General features: G+C 37.3%; 1 protein-coding gene across 2 annotated transcripts in view; it reads left to right on the top strand.

Annotated features, from left to right (window-relative positions):
• MBTPS2 (membrane bound transcription factor peptidase, site 2) overlaps positions 1–11,972 on the top strand; it is a 46,248-nt gene extending 34,276 nt beyond the window's left edge. Inside the window, exons 8-11 of one of the 2 annotated variants that reach the window (XM_007991281.2) lie at positions 4,610–4,704; positions 5,069–5,264; positions 7,467–7,542; positions 8,994–11,972. In XM_007991281.2, coding sequence (XP_007989472.1) covers positions 4,610–4,704; positions 5,069–5,264; positions 7,467–7,542; positions 8,994–9,216 — 590 coding nt within the window. In that variant the 3' untranslated portion in view covers positions 9,217–11,972. The remainder of the gene's footprint in view (positions 1–4,609; positions 4,705–5,068; positions 5,265–7,466; positions 7,543–8,993) is intronic. The other variant, XM_037986404.2, reaches the window with a different exon arrangement.
• The last annotated feature ends 3,451 nt before the right edge of the window (positions 11,973–15,423 follow it).

Below are 15,423 nucleotides of genomic sequence, written 5' to 3'. Positions count from 1 at the left end.
TTTCATATATGCATAAAGCTAAATTCCTTTTTGATGAAAGCATTGTCTTGAGTAAGAAAGGCTGTCCTTAGCAAGTCCACCATTTGAACTACATTTTAAGAAGCACGAGACAGAATGCTAAGGCAACTCTGCTTTAAGTGAAGCTGTGAGCCCAGACTCAGGCATCCACCCTGAACAGTTTACATTCCTATTCAAAGGAGGTGAGGGTTTATGCCCTTACCTGCCTGGCAACAGAAATATTAAACTGTCTTACATATCTTTAACTGGAGTGAGAGAAGACCCTTCTTGACCCAGTTTAAGATAATAAAAGGAAAACTCTGGGAATCTTTTCAACAAACTTTGAGAACTCAGATTGTTTTTATGCCCAAATTGCTCTAATATTTGAAAAAAAAAAGACTTTTTTTTGTTATTGTGAGCATCAAGTTATGGTTTGCTATCCTAAATTGAAGAGTAAGAGTGTGTATATAAGTATGTGTGTGTGTGTGTGTGTGTGTGTGTGTGTGTGTATATATATTTTTTTTTTTTGAGATGGAGTCTCACTCTGTCACCCAGGCTGGAGTGCAGTGGCGCGATCTCGGTCACAGCAACCTCTACCTCCCTGGTTCAAGCGATTCTCATGCCTCAGCGTCCCGAGTAGCTGGGATTACAGGTGTATGCCACCAAGCCTGGCTAATTTTTTTGTATTTTTTTAGTAGAGACAGGGTTTCACCATGTTGGCCAGGCTGTTTTCAAACTCCTGACCTCAGGTGATTTCAAACTCCTGACCAGGCTGTTTTCAAACTCCTGACCTGGGTGAGCCACCACACCCAGCCTCGTGTGTGTGTGTGTGTGTGTGTGTGTGTGTGTGTGTGTGTGTGTTTCGTTTACTTGTTACTAGGCAGTGATGGCATAAAGTCAGAAATAGAACTGAGAATAAATAGGCTTGCTTCCCTGTGTTGGAGCCCTAGCTACGTGTTATATATTTGATAAGCTAGGGTAAGAAAATTATTCAGTTCATGTTAGAGATATAGAAAATGGTAGGCACTGTGAACTAGAGATTGAAAAAATCTCTTCTCCCCAGCTTTATTCCACAGTTACCTCTGGTCTAGACCATTCTTTGTAGACTGGACTATTTCCATTACTATATTAGGGCTCATCTTAGGGTACATTCAAAATATACGAATTCTCCCTGTAATAACATTATGAAACTTTTCTGGCCTTAAATATTTCTGATTGTCTCCCATACTGGGGATATTTAAGGACAATTTTAATCTTCTAGAGTTAAATTGAACCCATAAATTCCCCTGGGGACATTCTATTGCAATCTTGAATATTACTTCCAAAGTAGAATTGTATTGGCCTCTCGTAATTGATAAAAACATATGAATGTAAAAATTATCTGTGTCATACCCCCTCATCTTATAGATTAAGAATCAAGTCACAGAAATTGGTTAAGTAACTTGTTCTTTATGTGACCCAGTAGAAAAGATTCTAAAATTATGTTTAAGCCTATAGCTTTTTAAGATAGCAATAGAGAAATATCAAGTTTACTTCTCACATGCAAACAAAATATTTAACTCTTTATTGGAAAATTATGTATGTCAGGAGGTACTTAATCATGTTACGGAGACCACAGGCATGGATTTCTGTTTTGCTTGGAATAAATGCCACGGGAAGAAAAAAACCAGAGATCACAAATTGGTGGCAGCCTCCAGGCCAAATCCAGCCTCAGCAGATGTATTTGCTTTGGCTTGCCCAGTGTTTTTAAATTTTTAATTGGCTGCCAATGTTTAAACTTCAACAGGCTTCACATGAAGGTCCAGATTTCTGGTTTCTATTGGGACAAAATGGAAGATCTGTCGATTCTGGGCCCCAAATTAAGTGGCCTGGCTGTTAACCCCCTAGAACAGGCCATGTATTTTCTAGTTCATCACAGTCCCCACCACTTTCTGTTTTTTCTGCATATGATCCACTTCATTTATTTGGTACCTGCTTGGCCCATTTAAGCATTTATATTACCAAACATGCCATATCAATAGCAATAATAAATTCCTGACTTCCAATTCTGTATTGTACCCAGTCCTCTAAGAAAACTTAGTAACTAAGCATCAGCTATAAACATTTTAAGATCATTACTGATACAAAGGCAAATCACGTAGAACATCATTTATGTATTCAGTGTATATTGAGTAATCCACCTTATATAAGACACTGAGAAACCTTTCCCTCAGGAAGCTCACAGTTTAGTCATAAAAACAGACCATACCCACATTATTACAGTACAAGTTTAAATTTAAGTAATGACAGGCAATACTGGGAAATGATAACAGTCTTGACTAAGAACATGAAGGCAGGTTTCACAGCATCAGTCCTTGAACTGGCCGTCAACAGTGAGTTTACTTTTAGGAGGCCAAGATGGACATGGACCTCAGCACCATAGAACAGAAGGTGGTTAAGGAACTGCCAGTAATTCAGTTTAGGAAGAGAATCATATGGGATAAGGTAGTTTAAAAGTGAGAGGGAATTAGTGTGTACTCAAGTGGGAATAGATGAGGAGAAAAATGAGGAGGAGGTAAAAGTCCATGGGACTTGGCAATCTGGTCAAAGAGAACACTGAGGGTTTTAGCTTGGATTGATTTTTCTAAAGAATTCCTGAACAACTTTTTACCTTATACTTTACCATTAGGGCTTACAAATGATGATAGGCTAGGATTTGTCTGTGCCATTAGATGCTCACAGTCTGCTTTAATATTTTAAATACTACTCACTCAAAATTAAATACCCATTCAGTTATGATAAGAAAACAGAACAGGCCAGCACAGTGTCTCATGCCTATAATCCCAGCACTTTGGGAGGCCGAGGTGGGTGGATCACTTGAAGCCAGCAGTTCAAGACCAGCCTGGCCAACATGGTGAAACCCCATTTCTACTTAAAGTACAAAAAAATTCGCTGGGCATGGTGGCACATGCCTGTAATCCCAGCTACTCAGGAGGCTGAGGCGGGAGAATCACTTGAACCGGGAGATAGAGGTTGCAGTGAGCCAAGATCACACCACTGTACTCCAGCCTGGGCGACAGAGTGAGACTGTGTCTCAAAAATAAAATAAAATGAAATAAAATAAAATAAAATAAGAAAGAAAAGAAAACAGAACAAAATTACCCATACAGCCAATCATCAGTTAGTTTCCTTTGCCTCTGTTTGGTTGTTTGCTATGTTTGGGCCAAGGAGAGAGAGCGACAGTGTATGGCTAAGGGAAATCCAGTATAACCAATACAAAGATGTCTTCCTCAAATGGTAGAGTGCAACAAAACAAAAAAAAACTATTTAAAAACAAGCAAGCAAAAACTTTTGGTTGAAATACAAAATTTTTATAAAATTAAAATTATATTGCGTATCAACTAAGATTTTCATGCTAAGTGCTCCTGAAGGCACTCTTGTAATAGAAAAGCTTTTTGTAGTACTGAGAAACAGGGATAATTTGGCGCTTGAGTCTATTTTCATCAGCACATCTGAGTATGGTAGTTTATATTCAAGATTCAAATTTAATTGGTCCTTGCCACCCATCAGTTTATGCTTTACCAGTTTGATGTGTTGGAATGCAGCAAACATTCCTAAATAAATACATGAAATCATTTTTTGTCCCACCTATATAAGTGACTTACATTCCTTATTCTGCTCCCAATACCAGTAAAGCAGTCCACAAAAGAACTTTAAAAAATAAGTAAGCCAGGTGCAATAGCTCATGCCTGTAATCCCAGAACTTTGGGAGGCTGAGGTGGGCAGATCACTTGAGGTCAGGAGTTCTAGACCAGCCTGGCCACCATGGTGAAACCCCATCTCTACTGAAAATACAAAAATTAGCCGGGTGTGTTGGTGCATGCCTGTAGTCCCAGCTACTCAGGAGGCTGAGGCAGGAGAATTGCTTGAGCCCAGGAGGTGGAGGTTTCAGTGAGCAGAGATCATGCCACTGCACTCCAGCCTGGGTGACAGAGCGAGACTCTAGATAGATAGATAGATAGATAGATAGATAGATAGATAGATAGATAGATAAATGGAATAACAGTTGCCCCATTGCTGTTGTCTTCCAAAAATGGTAACTGGATTACTGGTGTACAGGCAGGTATGTGCACATCTGTGGGTCAAATTGGGCATCCCTGGTTCTCTAGGGGGAGCCCCAAAGTAAGCCTGGGGTAGAATAGGTATTTGGATATAATGGGGATGTCTTAGGCATCCTCTGGCCACCTCTGTTTACCAGCACCACAGTGCAGGGGTTCAGAAGTAATGTTGGATCATTGGCATTCAGGCACATAATAGTAGTTCATTAAATGTTTGTGCTTGACCAGCCGGACTTATTATTGTGAAACTTACTGAGGTACTGCAACTCCGGCTTTATGGGTAGGTCAGTTTATACGAGGACAACTAACCTAGGGTAACTGCTGCTTCTTGATTTAAAATTGAATGGATCTCTTTTGGTAATGTAAAATCAAACTGCAGCAAGTAGCCCTCAAGTTGAACTCTGAATTATGCAGTTGCTTCTAAACAAAGTAAAAATATGCCATTTTACTTATTCTTTTTGTCACAAATGTGTTTTTATGTAAGAGACTCTAATAAACAGTGTATTTCTCTTTAGCATACAAACGGCTAGATGGTTCAACTGAATGCTGTAACAATCACAGCCTCACAGATGTGTGCTTTTCCTACAGAAATAATTTTAATAAGCGTTTGGTAAGTTGTCCCTGAAGCAGTCTTGCTTGTCTGATATAATTACTACAAAATAAGCATGTAGAGCTAAAATGGAATCTATGGAAACTTCTCTCTTTTGCTCTATTTGTATCATTTTATTAAAATCTCTACATTTCACATGTCACATTTCATCTGAAAATCTTTAAAAATTTATAGTGATAATATCTTATTTGACCCAAATGGGGTACTTGAATCTATTTTATAGTAGGTGCACATAAATGGCATTTCTTTTATATGAACCTCATTCCTGATATGCTACGTGGCATGAAAAACGTTGAAGGAATGTAACTTAGGTTTTTCTTAATAAATCATTTTTAATATTGACTGATTAATATTTTATTTATAGCATACATGTCTTCCTGCCCGGAAAGCAGTTGAAGCGACCCAAGTTTGCAGAACCAATAAAGATTGTAAAAAAAGCTCAAGTTCAAGTTTCTGTATAATACCTTCTTTGGAAACTCACACTCGCCTAATAAAAGTAAAACACCCACCTCAAATTGATATGTTATATGTAGGACATCCTCTGCATCTTCACTACACAGGTGAGTATTTTTGTGGTAGACACTTAGAAAATCATTAAGATCACATATAGTTTCAGTAGTAGAAACTCACTACAAATCCTTGAATTAATACATTTATTATAAATTTGACCATTTATCAAAGTCTTGTTAACTTGTTCTTAAGCATTAAGTGAAAATTATGCAGTAGGAAGTTAATCTGAATTTATAAAATAAGATGGAGCTGAATCCATGCCTGCCTATGCAGAGTGACACATTTTCCCTTCCCTACCATTTATGCCCAGGTGAAATAGGTGATCTCTCAGATGTCCTCTGAGAGTTTATTAAATTTATCCAAGCTCCCCAAAACAGTGGCAAGAGCAACATACCCTAGAGAATGCCAAGATGCATGGGGATGTAACTATAAAAATTTGTGTGTGACACATGACTTTCATATGACTATACTTTCAAAACTGGTCCAGCATAATCATTTTAGCAGTGGCAGCATCATTGGACTAAGTTATTTATGGCTAAAGATCACATAGTCTAACTCATTTTGTTGTAGAAGATTTTTTAAATAGTTTATCATACAATTTACCCATTAAAGTTTACAATTTGGTGGGGTTTTGTTTGTTTGTTTTCGTTTTGTTTTGAGACAGATTCTCACTCTGTCGCCCAGACTGGAATGCAGTGGCTCAATCTTGGCTCACTGCAACCTGCATACCCAGGACTCAAGTGATCCTCTCACCTTGGCCTCCCAAGTAGCTGGGACTACAGATGTGTGCCACCATGCTGGGCTAATTTTTTGGGTTTTGTAGAGACGGAGTCTCACTATGTTACCCAGGCTGGTCTCAAACTCCTGTGCTCAAGCAATTCTCCCTCCTCAGGCTCCAAAAGTGCTGGGATTACAGGCATGAGGCACTGTGTCCAGCCCAGTGGTTTTTAATATATTGAGTTGTGCAACCATCACCACAAGCTAGCTGCAGAATATCTTCATCACCACAAAAAGAAACTCCATACCCATTAAGTACTCACTCCCTGTATCTGCCCAACACCCCCAGCCCTTGGCAATCTCTAATCTACTTTCTGTTTCTATAAATTTGCCTGTTCTGGTCATTTCATATAAATGGAATATTTTATGACTAGCTTCTTTGATGTAGCTTAATGTTTTCAAGGTTTATCTGTGTTGTGGCGTGAATTAGTACTTCATGCTTTTTAAGGCCAAATGATATTCCTTGGTATGGATAGACCACATTTTCTTTATTCATTCATAGTTAATGGATATGTGGGTTTTATGTCACTTTTTTTTTTTTTTTTTGAGACGGAGTTTGCTCTTGTTGCCCAGCCTGGAGTGCAATGGCGCAATCTCGGCTCACTGCAGCCTCTGCCTCCCGGGTTCAAGCAATTCTCCTGCCTCAGCCTCCGGAGTAGCTTGGATTACAGGTGCCCACAACCATGCCCAGCTAATGTTTGGTATTTTTGGTAGAGACAGAGTTTCACCATATTGGTCAGGCTGGTCTCGAACTCCTGACCTCAGGTGATCTGCCCGTCTTGGTCTCCCAAAGTGCTGGGATTACAGGCGTGAGACACCGCGCCTGGCCTATGTCACTCTTTAAAAGACTCTCTCATTGCTCCACAGTCATATCCTGAGATACAACTGAGGTCATTTTTCTTATCAGTTTGACACTAAATGACTCTAGACTGCAACTATTAAATAAAACCTCAATAAATGAATAAATGAATAAATGTCCCTAGTGGGGGTAATTCAGAAATGTGTACTATGAGTTCTGACTAATTACAGGATAGTTTTAAAATGTTTTGAACAAAAATGGGATTATGGAATCCACAGAGTAGATGAGACTTTAAATCCCCTCATCTTAATCCTTGGTTTAGCCATGAAGAAAAAAAGAGACCTGAAAGAGGTTAAGTAGCATAATAGTAGGAGTAAACATAATTTTAAGGTTATACCACTTTGAAAGGGTAAGGACTCTTAATGTAAATTTCTTACTCTCGCCTCAAAATACAAGTACACACTGGGACATGTTTTTTCATTCTGCTGTTTTTATTAGATATTCTGGAAGTATTGACTGCTTTTATATGTGAGGTACATAGCCTGCATATGTTTAGGAAGGGCTTTCTCAATCAATTTAATCTGCTAGCCCAATTTTTAACCATATGGTAGAATTCATAATGCTGTTGCTTCTCTGGTATGAATAATATTTATTATTCCTTATTTTTCTTTTTCAGTGAGCATCACCAGTTTTATCCCACGTTTTAACTTTCTAAGCATAGATCTGCCAGTGATTGTGGAGACATTTGTCAAGTATCCTTTCTAGTGTGAAACATGTTTTAAAAGTGTGTTACTTGGATCTTCATCAATTTTACCTTGAATAGAGCATTACAATATAGACCTCACAAGTATCACTTAATTGCTAATAACTGAACAAGAGTCTTGAAAGTTGAAAAAGATCAGATTGTACCCAGGAGGGAAGAAGTCAGAGAAAGATTAATCAGAGTGAGAAAGGTTTAGATGTAGAAGGGAAAGAACCCAGAATACAAATTGAGAAATGAATTTACAGGTCTAAAACGTTTTAGTAAGTTTATAAAGGATGGAAGCTTCAGTTACTACTGAGGCGATGAATTCTGCCCCATCTGAGCCTGTTAGTTCTGACCAAATAGAGGATGTAATTGCATAACCAGGAATTATATAAATCCCAGGGAGGAATGCACAAGAAAGATCAAGCTGGTTTCAACTACTAAGATAGCAATTCAGAGGGCCAAATCTCATGTGGTCTTTAGCATATTATGATTGCACATAAAAGATGAATTTTTTCATATTAATTATTATGCAGAATTGAATTACTGGAAAGTTATGGGAGGGTTCTTTAATTTTGTCGCTTTTAAATTTTTTAATGTCTGTCCTCAATTATTTAAATTTAAGAAAAAATGGAAAACAAGTGAGCAGTTATTTTTTTAAAATGTGTATAATTAAGATTATGGCCAGGTACAGTGGCTCACACCTGTAATCCTAGCACTTTGGGAGGCCAAGGTAGGTGGATCACCTGAGGTCAGGAGTTCCAGACCAGCCTGACCAATATGGCAAAACCCCATCTCTACTAAAAACAGAAAAATTATCCGGGCGTCTTGGTATGCACCTGTAGTCCCAGCTACTCGGGAGGTTGAGACAGGAGAATCGCTTGAACCCAGGAGGTGGAGGTTGCAGTGAGCTGAGATTGCTCCACTGCACTACAGCCTGGGCGACAGAGCTAGAATCCATCTCAAAAGAAAAAAAAAAGATTGTACTTTATAGACTCTGCAGCTTTGTCACCAAGAGACTTATGCTATAACCTTATAGATGGTAGTAAAATAAAGTAGGTTTCAAGAACCAAAATCTTTGTTTCCTAATATAAAGTAATGCTTTGTAAGGCCCAAAGAGTAATTTTCCCCTTATTTCTTATTCCTTCCACATTCCTTTCCCTGTTGTATCATTAAAGGCTTAGAAAGACTTAGTCTTCCTACGAGTTCATTATAGATTGGCTTAGTTTATAAGTGGTTGGCCTTTATTTTTCTAGTCAAGGTTTTTGAACTTTGAAATAATATAAACTCATTTGTTTTAAGTAGTACAGGTCTAAGAAGGAATGGCAGAGATTTAAAGAAAGTAGAGAAGTCAAGTGTAATCTCAAATTCAGTCACAGTAAAATATCTTCTGACTCATAGAAATGTGGTTTCTACTCAGACTTCTCACAGTTGGTTCCTTAACTGATTTTAACCCAGGTACCTGATTTCCCTCTCAGGAGCTCTGGCTATTGTTAATGCAGTACCCTGCTTTGCTTTGGATGGACAATGGATTCTAAACTCTTTCCTAGATGCCACCCTTACCTCAGTGATTGGAGACAATGATGTCAAAGATCTAATAGGGTTTTTCATCTTGCTGGGTGGCAGTGTACTTTTGGCTGCCAATGTGACCCTGGGACTCTGGATGGTTACAGCACGGTAATGTTTGCACTCATCTGACAGAATCCCTGAGTTACAGTATACAGCTATGTGGTAATATCCATTGCCATTGAAATTCTTGTTTGGTATGAAATATAAAGTGTTTCCTTAAATTACATCTTAGCCAACAACCCTGAGCTCCTCCCATATCCAGAGTACCCAAACCCTGTGGTAAAAGATAAGCCGAATAAATGAAAGGCATAGTCCCTGACTATATTCTAATTTAGGACTGAATGTAGACAAATGCTTGTGGAATATCTAAGCAAGTACAAATTCATGTGATACCATTTCGTGTGATTACATATTGTGTTGAAATAGTATAAAGGAGAACAGAACTGGGTGGAATTAATTGGGAAAAACTTCTTACAAAAACATCATTAATCAAAATTTGAAGGAGACCAGACTTTGGCCAAGTGGAAGGATGACCATTGTCTTGGCCTATATCTCTTGTCCTTTGTCTTGTTTGAAAAGTGTTTTAAAATTTAATGGTGTATTATTTTGTGCTCTGAAAGCTGAGGTCTGATTACAATTAGTAAAATTCTGCAGAAGAATCTGCTGACGTGAAAGGGAAAAATCTTTGTCAAATGATACTAAATAAGTGAACAAAATAGGAAGTAGGGCCTATGATATCATGAGACATGTTTTGCCCCACAAAAGTTGCATCTTTGATAAGGTATCTCTGCCCCCTCATAAAGCAGCAATAGCTTTGACATCCACAGTGAGCTGCAGGAAGCATCTCACACCAGCAGTATGTGAGCTGAGGGAGGCAGTTAGGGTTGAACCTCAGAACTAGGCCGGGTCTCCTGACAGATCACAAGACACCCCAGAGGATCTTCAGCAGTCCTGCTTCCCATTCTCTATAAAGCTTTGAAGCTTGGAACTCTTCCAGGGTAAACATTTTCTCTTGTGCTGCTGAGGCCATCTGGGGCCTAGCTCCTGGGTTCCTGTCTCCAAGAAGCAATGACCTTAAACTCTGAGCCATACTCTGTCCTCACCAGCGGCTCCCATGTTTCTCTGTGTCAGGTTATTAAGTACCTAGTCCTTGCTTTCCGTCTCTCCCCTAAGCTACCTCTCTGGGTCCACAGAAGACTTGGTAGTACAGTGAGAATGGCTCTACATGAGTACAAACGTGGATTTGCCAGAGCTTGGGAACTGACTCTTGAGCCCAGAAGAGCCACGCCTGGTTCGAGGTCTTTTGGGCTGGAGATCCAGCCCTGGGAAATTTGGGAAGTCAGCAGGCCAGTGTGAAGCTGTTGGTCCTAGAAGTATATGAGCTTGCTGTTTCTTTGATGAAAAATACGTGCTTCTCTCTTATACTCAGAAGTGATTAAGGGCAATAACTTATTAATAGCCAGGTATGCAACTTCTTTACTGAGTGATATATTCTATGGGGTTACCTTTTTTAGATTATTGAGTTGCTCTGTAAGCACTAAAACTTTTTAATCATTTTTAAGAAACTTTTTAGATTGTATTACAAATTTGCCTTAACAGAAATTAGACATTGAATATAATTTTAACATTTTATTAATGACTTGGGTCATCAGTTAATAACAGTACTAAAACCACATGAATTATTGGTTTATTCCAGAAAATACAGCATTTGTTCTATGTTAGGTAGACAGTCATTTGGGATCAGAGTATATTAGCATAGTAATGCTCAGACCTGTTCAAGTAGTAGAGCTTGGAGAATGCCATGAAATACTTATATAATTAATTTGATTGCATGAACTAAGCAATTTACTAATGAAAAGGTTGTATATGTGTAAGTCATTTTTTTAAAAACCGAGAAAAAGTTTTAATAGAGGAAATCTTATTCATTATTTTTCTGAGTGAAAAAACAAAACGCAAATCTCATTTTATTTCAGCTGCTAAACATTTTGATCTGTTGACCCATAGGATCAGGATTTGGGAACCACTTTACTAGGAAAGAGCAGATCAGTACCATTTGTGTAAAACTGGCTTCAATATGTAAGAAAGAAAATGTTATGTGTTTTCTTCTTTAACTTGGTTGTGGGCACTTCTACAGCAAGGACCATATCATGTTCATCTTTGCATCCCTGGCACAGTGCATGAGACATAAGTACTTAATAAATGCAGTTGAGTGGATAATGATTAGTGTTATTTATGGATTAGAAAAAGCATGTTTCTATTTAAGTAAGCTGTAAAAAGTATTATTGAATATTTACTGTAAATATATGTTCACATAAAAAAATAACTTGGAAGGTCTTTGTGTCCCTGGCATATTATCATCTTTATGGAAAGAATCCACTATGGTTTCTGTAGAGTGATTAGAAAAATGGATTATTTTGAGAACTGAAGAAAGTGTTCTTTCTGTGTTGTCACTTTGTTCAACAGTAAAACTTTATTCTCAGTGTTCCTACTCTGCATTGTTTACATTTTTGAGAGTTTTTTTTTTTAATCACCTACAATCTGTAAAGAATGTATATATTCTTTTCAGCATCTCAGTTTGAAAAGACATGCCGTTAAACTTGACTTTTTGATAATCGTTCTTACAGGTCATTGTCTGTTCTAACAGCAAATTGTAAACATGTGCTTCATAGATATTGTGGCTCTCAGTCATCACTTTGTCCTATGGTATTTATTGAATGTTCACATACTAATGGTGCACAGGTGTTTTTTTCTATAAATCTTCTGACTGGCCTGTAATTCATTCTTAAGCTTTAACTTGAAGATATCGTAATCGCCGGCATTTGATGTTTAGCAATAAAAGAATAAATGTGTACCAGCATTTTATGTTTATCATCGTCTATGTGTTGTCTTTTTTGAACTCTTTTCTATCAAAATTGTTCCTATTACATAAAGCAAGATCTTAATCATTTTTAAATTCTTGATTCTAGAACCAGCCTTCAGTTTTCATTCATGTAATCTATACCTGAAAGTCATTGTGGGCCTTGAAAATAAGTCTTTTAAATGAGGCTCCTGTGCACTCACTACTGTCTTGGAAATGGCTGGTTTATGGATGAAGAAAGAGGACTATCATGTTTCCTTTCATTAGTGTCTGGCAGAAAAGTCTGCTGTAAGTTAGGAATTCTTGAAAGAGAATGTTTTAACTATGGCATTTGGTTCTTTTTGACCTTTTGCCCTAGTGCTTCCTCCCATACTCTCTCTCTATTTCTCTCTCTCTCTCTCTCTCTCTCTCCCCCCCCCCCCTTTCCCTCTCTCTGGTACTAAGGGCCAGATAAAATAGGCTAGGAATGTAGCCCAGTTTTTGATTGGTTAGCCTCATTCCACTAATTCTTGCCTCTGATCCCATTACACTACAGTTAAGAGCCACAAGACTAGATGACTGATTAAGCCACTTTTTTAACAGCTTTATTGAGATATAATTAAATACTATCAAATTCTCTCTTTATGTGTTAACTTTAAAGTATTCAATTCCATGTAAACTATTTTTCTCTTAATGTCCAATCAAACAGTATGCATATGCTTTCGTATAATCTAACCTTTTAAGTAAATGTACATGTGACAAAAGACTGGGAGGGAAAAATGTGTTTTAGTTATTTCACAACTATGTTAACTCTAGAATGGTTTTCAGCAACATAATAGAGTTGAATAAGTTATTTTTAAGCATGTAAATATACTTTCTTTGAGACAATAAGCCTTTTTAATCAGTGCATTTGCAAGCTACAGTGCATTTGAAAGCTACTCCTTGCTACAGCAAGAGTACTACTAATTTGAATAATCCATTGCATATTTTATCAGACCATGACATATGAATTCAATGAAAGGAAACCCCTCTGTTTCAGAACTCAGTGCTACAATAAGTTATACTCGGGGTGGAGGTAGGAAAAAAATGGCTAATTACGAAGCAGGTTATATTGTGTAATTCAATTTTCCATTAAAGGGAGGAAAAAACACCCATATATGTTAGTTTTATTTAGCTAAAGATTGATGGATAGTCAATAATGGTCCCTTCTTATTTACTGAATGCTTCTCAAACTTTTCTACTGACATGCTCCTAACACTGTAGAGGAGGGAAAACCTAGAAGGATCTAAGAGTAGAACCCTGTAATTACTCTCCACAGTATAAAATTGAACTCTCACTTTATCTTAAATTTAGCATCCTATTAATCTAATCAAGCATTCTAAAGCCAATTCTCTTAAAGATATGGAACTCTAAACTGTAAAATAATTAGACTCTAAGAATATTAAGAATTTCTTCATTTCTAAAACACATTCTGATTTGTAGACTAGTGACAGTCTATGGTGGTATTTTTGTCCATCCAAAGTGAAATGAGAAAAATAAAGATCGTGTATATTGTCTTTAATTACAAAGTAAACATAATGTATGTGCAATGTTATAAGGCTTCCTGCTGCCCTTTATCAAAGAGCCCCCCTTTATATGGAGTATGGAAACATATACTTGGTTTCCCTTAGCACTGCTAGATTGCCCTCCAAAAAGGTCTTTTTGTAACTAACCCTCTTATTGGCAAGGCATGAGGGTTCCATGTTTGCCCACACCCTTGCCTCCACCTGAATTATCTGACTTCCATGTTCTGACAAATCTGTTGGGTTTAAAATGACATTTCAAGAAAAAGATAACATTTCATTTTAATTTGCATTTCTTAGATTATTAATAGAGGTGCACATTCATATACTTGTTTAGCCCTTTGGGTTTTTCATTCTGCCACTTGCTTATTGATATCCTTTGCCCAGTTTTCTATTGGGTGTCCTAAATTTTTCTGTTTGATCCATAGAAATTTCTTGTATATTCTTGATTGGAGGTCAACAAATTATGGCCTGCAGGCCAAATCTTTCTCACTACCAATTTTTGTAAATAAACGTTTATTGTGTTTTATTAGAACACATTCATTCATGTATTTGATGGCTGCTTTTGTGCTATAATGGCTGAGTTGAGCAGGTGCAACAGAGATCGTATAACCAAAAGCCTAAAATATTTGCTATGTTTTACAAATATTCAGAACACCCCACGTTCCAGATATCAGTCTGCTTGCGGACCAACTCGAGTCCTAGATATCAATCTCTTGTCCATTGTAGATGCTACAAATAATTTTTCCCAGTTTCCCATAAATTTTATTTATGAGGTTGTTTGTTGAACAATGATCTTTAGTTTAATATAGTAAGATCCATTAATCTCTTGAGTTATTGTTTGTGTTTTGTAGGTCTTATTGAAAAAGTCCTGTCCCAGGGTCACAACAGTATTCTCTTACATTTTCTTCTACTTGCTTTAAAGTTGTACTTTCATGATGAGATCTTTAATTTCTGGAATATATGATATGAGGGAGGGAATCAAGGTTTATTTTTCTATATGGACTTAACTATCCTTAAAATAAACATCATAGTATTTTCCTTTTTAAGACTATTATATGAAACAGCTTACATAAAGTAGTTAATATGGTGCCTGGGATGCTCAAGTCATTACTGGTATTGTGAACTTAACGACTTCTTTTCAGAATGCAGGAAGGATTAGGACTTAATTTGCCCTGAGATCTCAGTCTGTACTGGTGTTAGATATTGCCTCCTTTTGGTATGCCTTCTAGGCTTCCAGTGCCTTCAAGCTGGTTCTGATTGTCCAGAGTATCTTCCAGGCCTTGGATCTTTTAAGCATTTCTTCCCCCAATCAAAATGGACCAACAATCGCAGTATTTAAGCAAATGGCTAGGGATTTTACTTCCTGTAACTAGTCAAAATAACCTGTGTTCACGAGTGTGTTTGCTGATAGTAACATAGGCTAGCATTTACATCTGGTCTTATGAAAACAGCATGTTAACTCAAAAGGAAGCACTATGAGAAACCAATATAGGAGAGAATTCACGATAGGATGGCCTTTGAAACCACCAAATCAGACAATAAAAAGCTTTCTACTCTGTGCATGGTCTAGGATCTTATATTTCAAAATAATCTTTTTTTTACATGTTCATTTTAATTTGCATTTTGTTGTTATTGTTAGAAAAGAGGCTAAAGTTTTTAATTTTTTTCGAGACAGGATCTTGCTCTGTCAACCAGGCTGGAGTGCAGTGGCACGATCACAGCTAAATGCAGCCTTGACCTCCTGAGCTGAAGCAATCCTCCCACCTCAGCCTCCTGAGTAGCTGGGACCACATGCATGTGCCACTATGCCCAGCTAATTTATATAAATATATATTTTACATATAATATATATATATATTATATACATATATATATATATAACTTTTTATTTTTTGGAGACCTCGCTATGTTGCTCAGA

This window comes from Chlorocebus sabaeus, chromosome X (genome assembly GCF_047675955.1).
Source record: "Chlorocebus sabaeus isolate Y175 chromosome X, mChlSab1.0.hap1, whole genome shotgun sequence".
NCBI classification, from domain to species: Eukaryota; Metazoa; Chordata; class Mammalia; order Primates; family Cercopithecidae; genus Chlorocebus; species Chlorocebus sabaeus.
The sequence above is the reverse complement of the archived record's forward strand: the minus strand, read 5'-3'. Positions and strand labels throughout refer to the sequence as shown.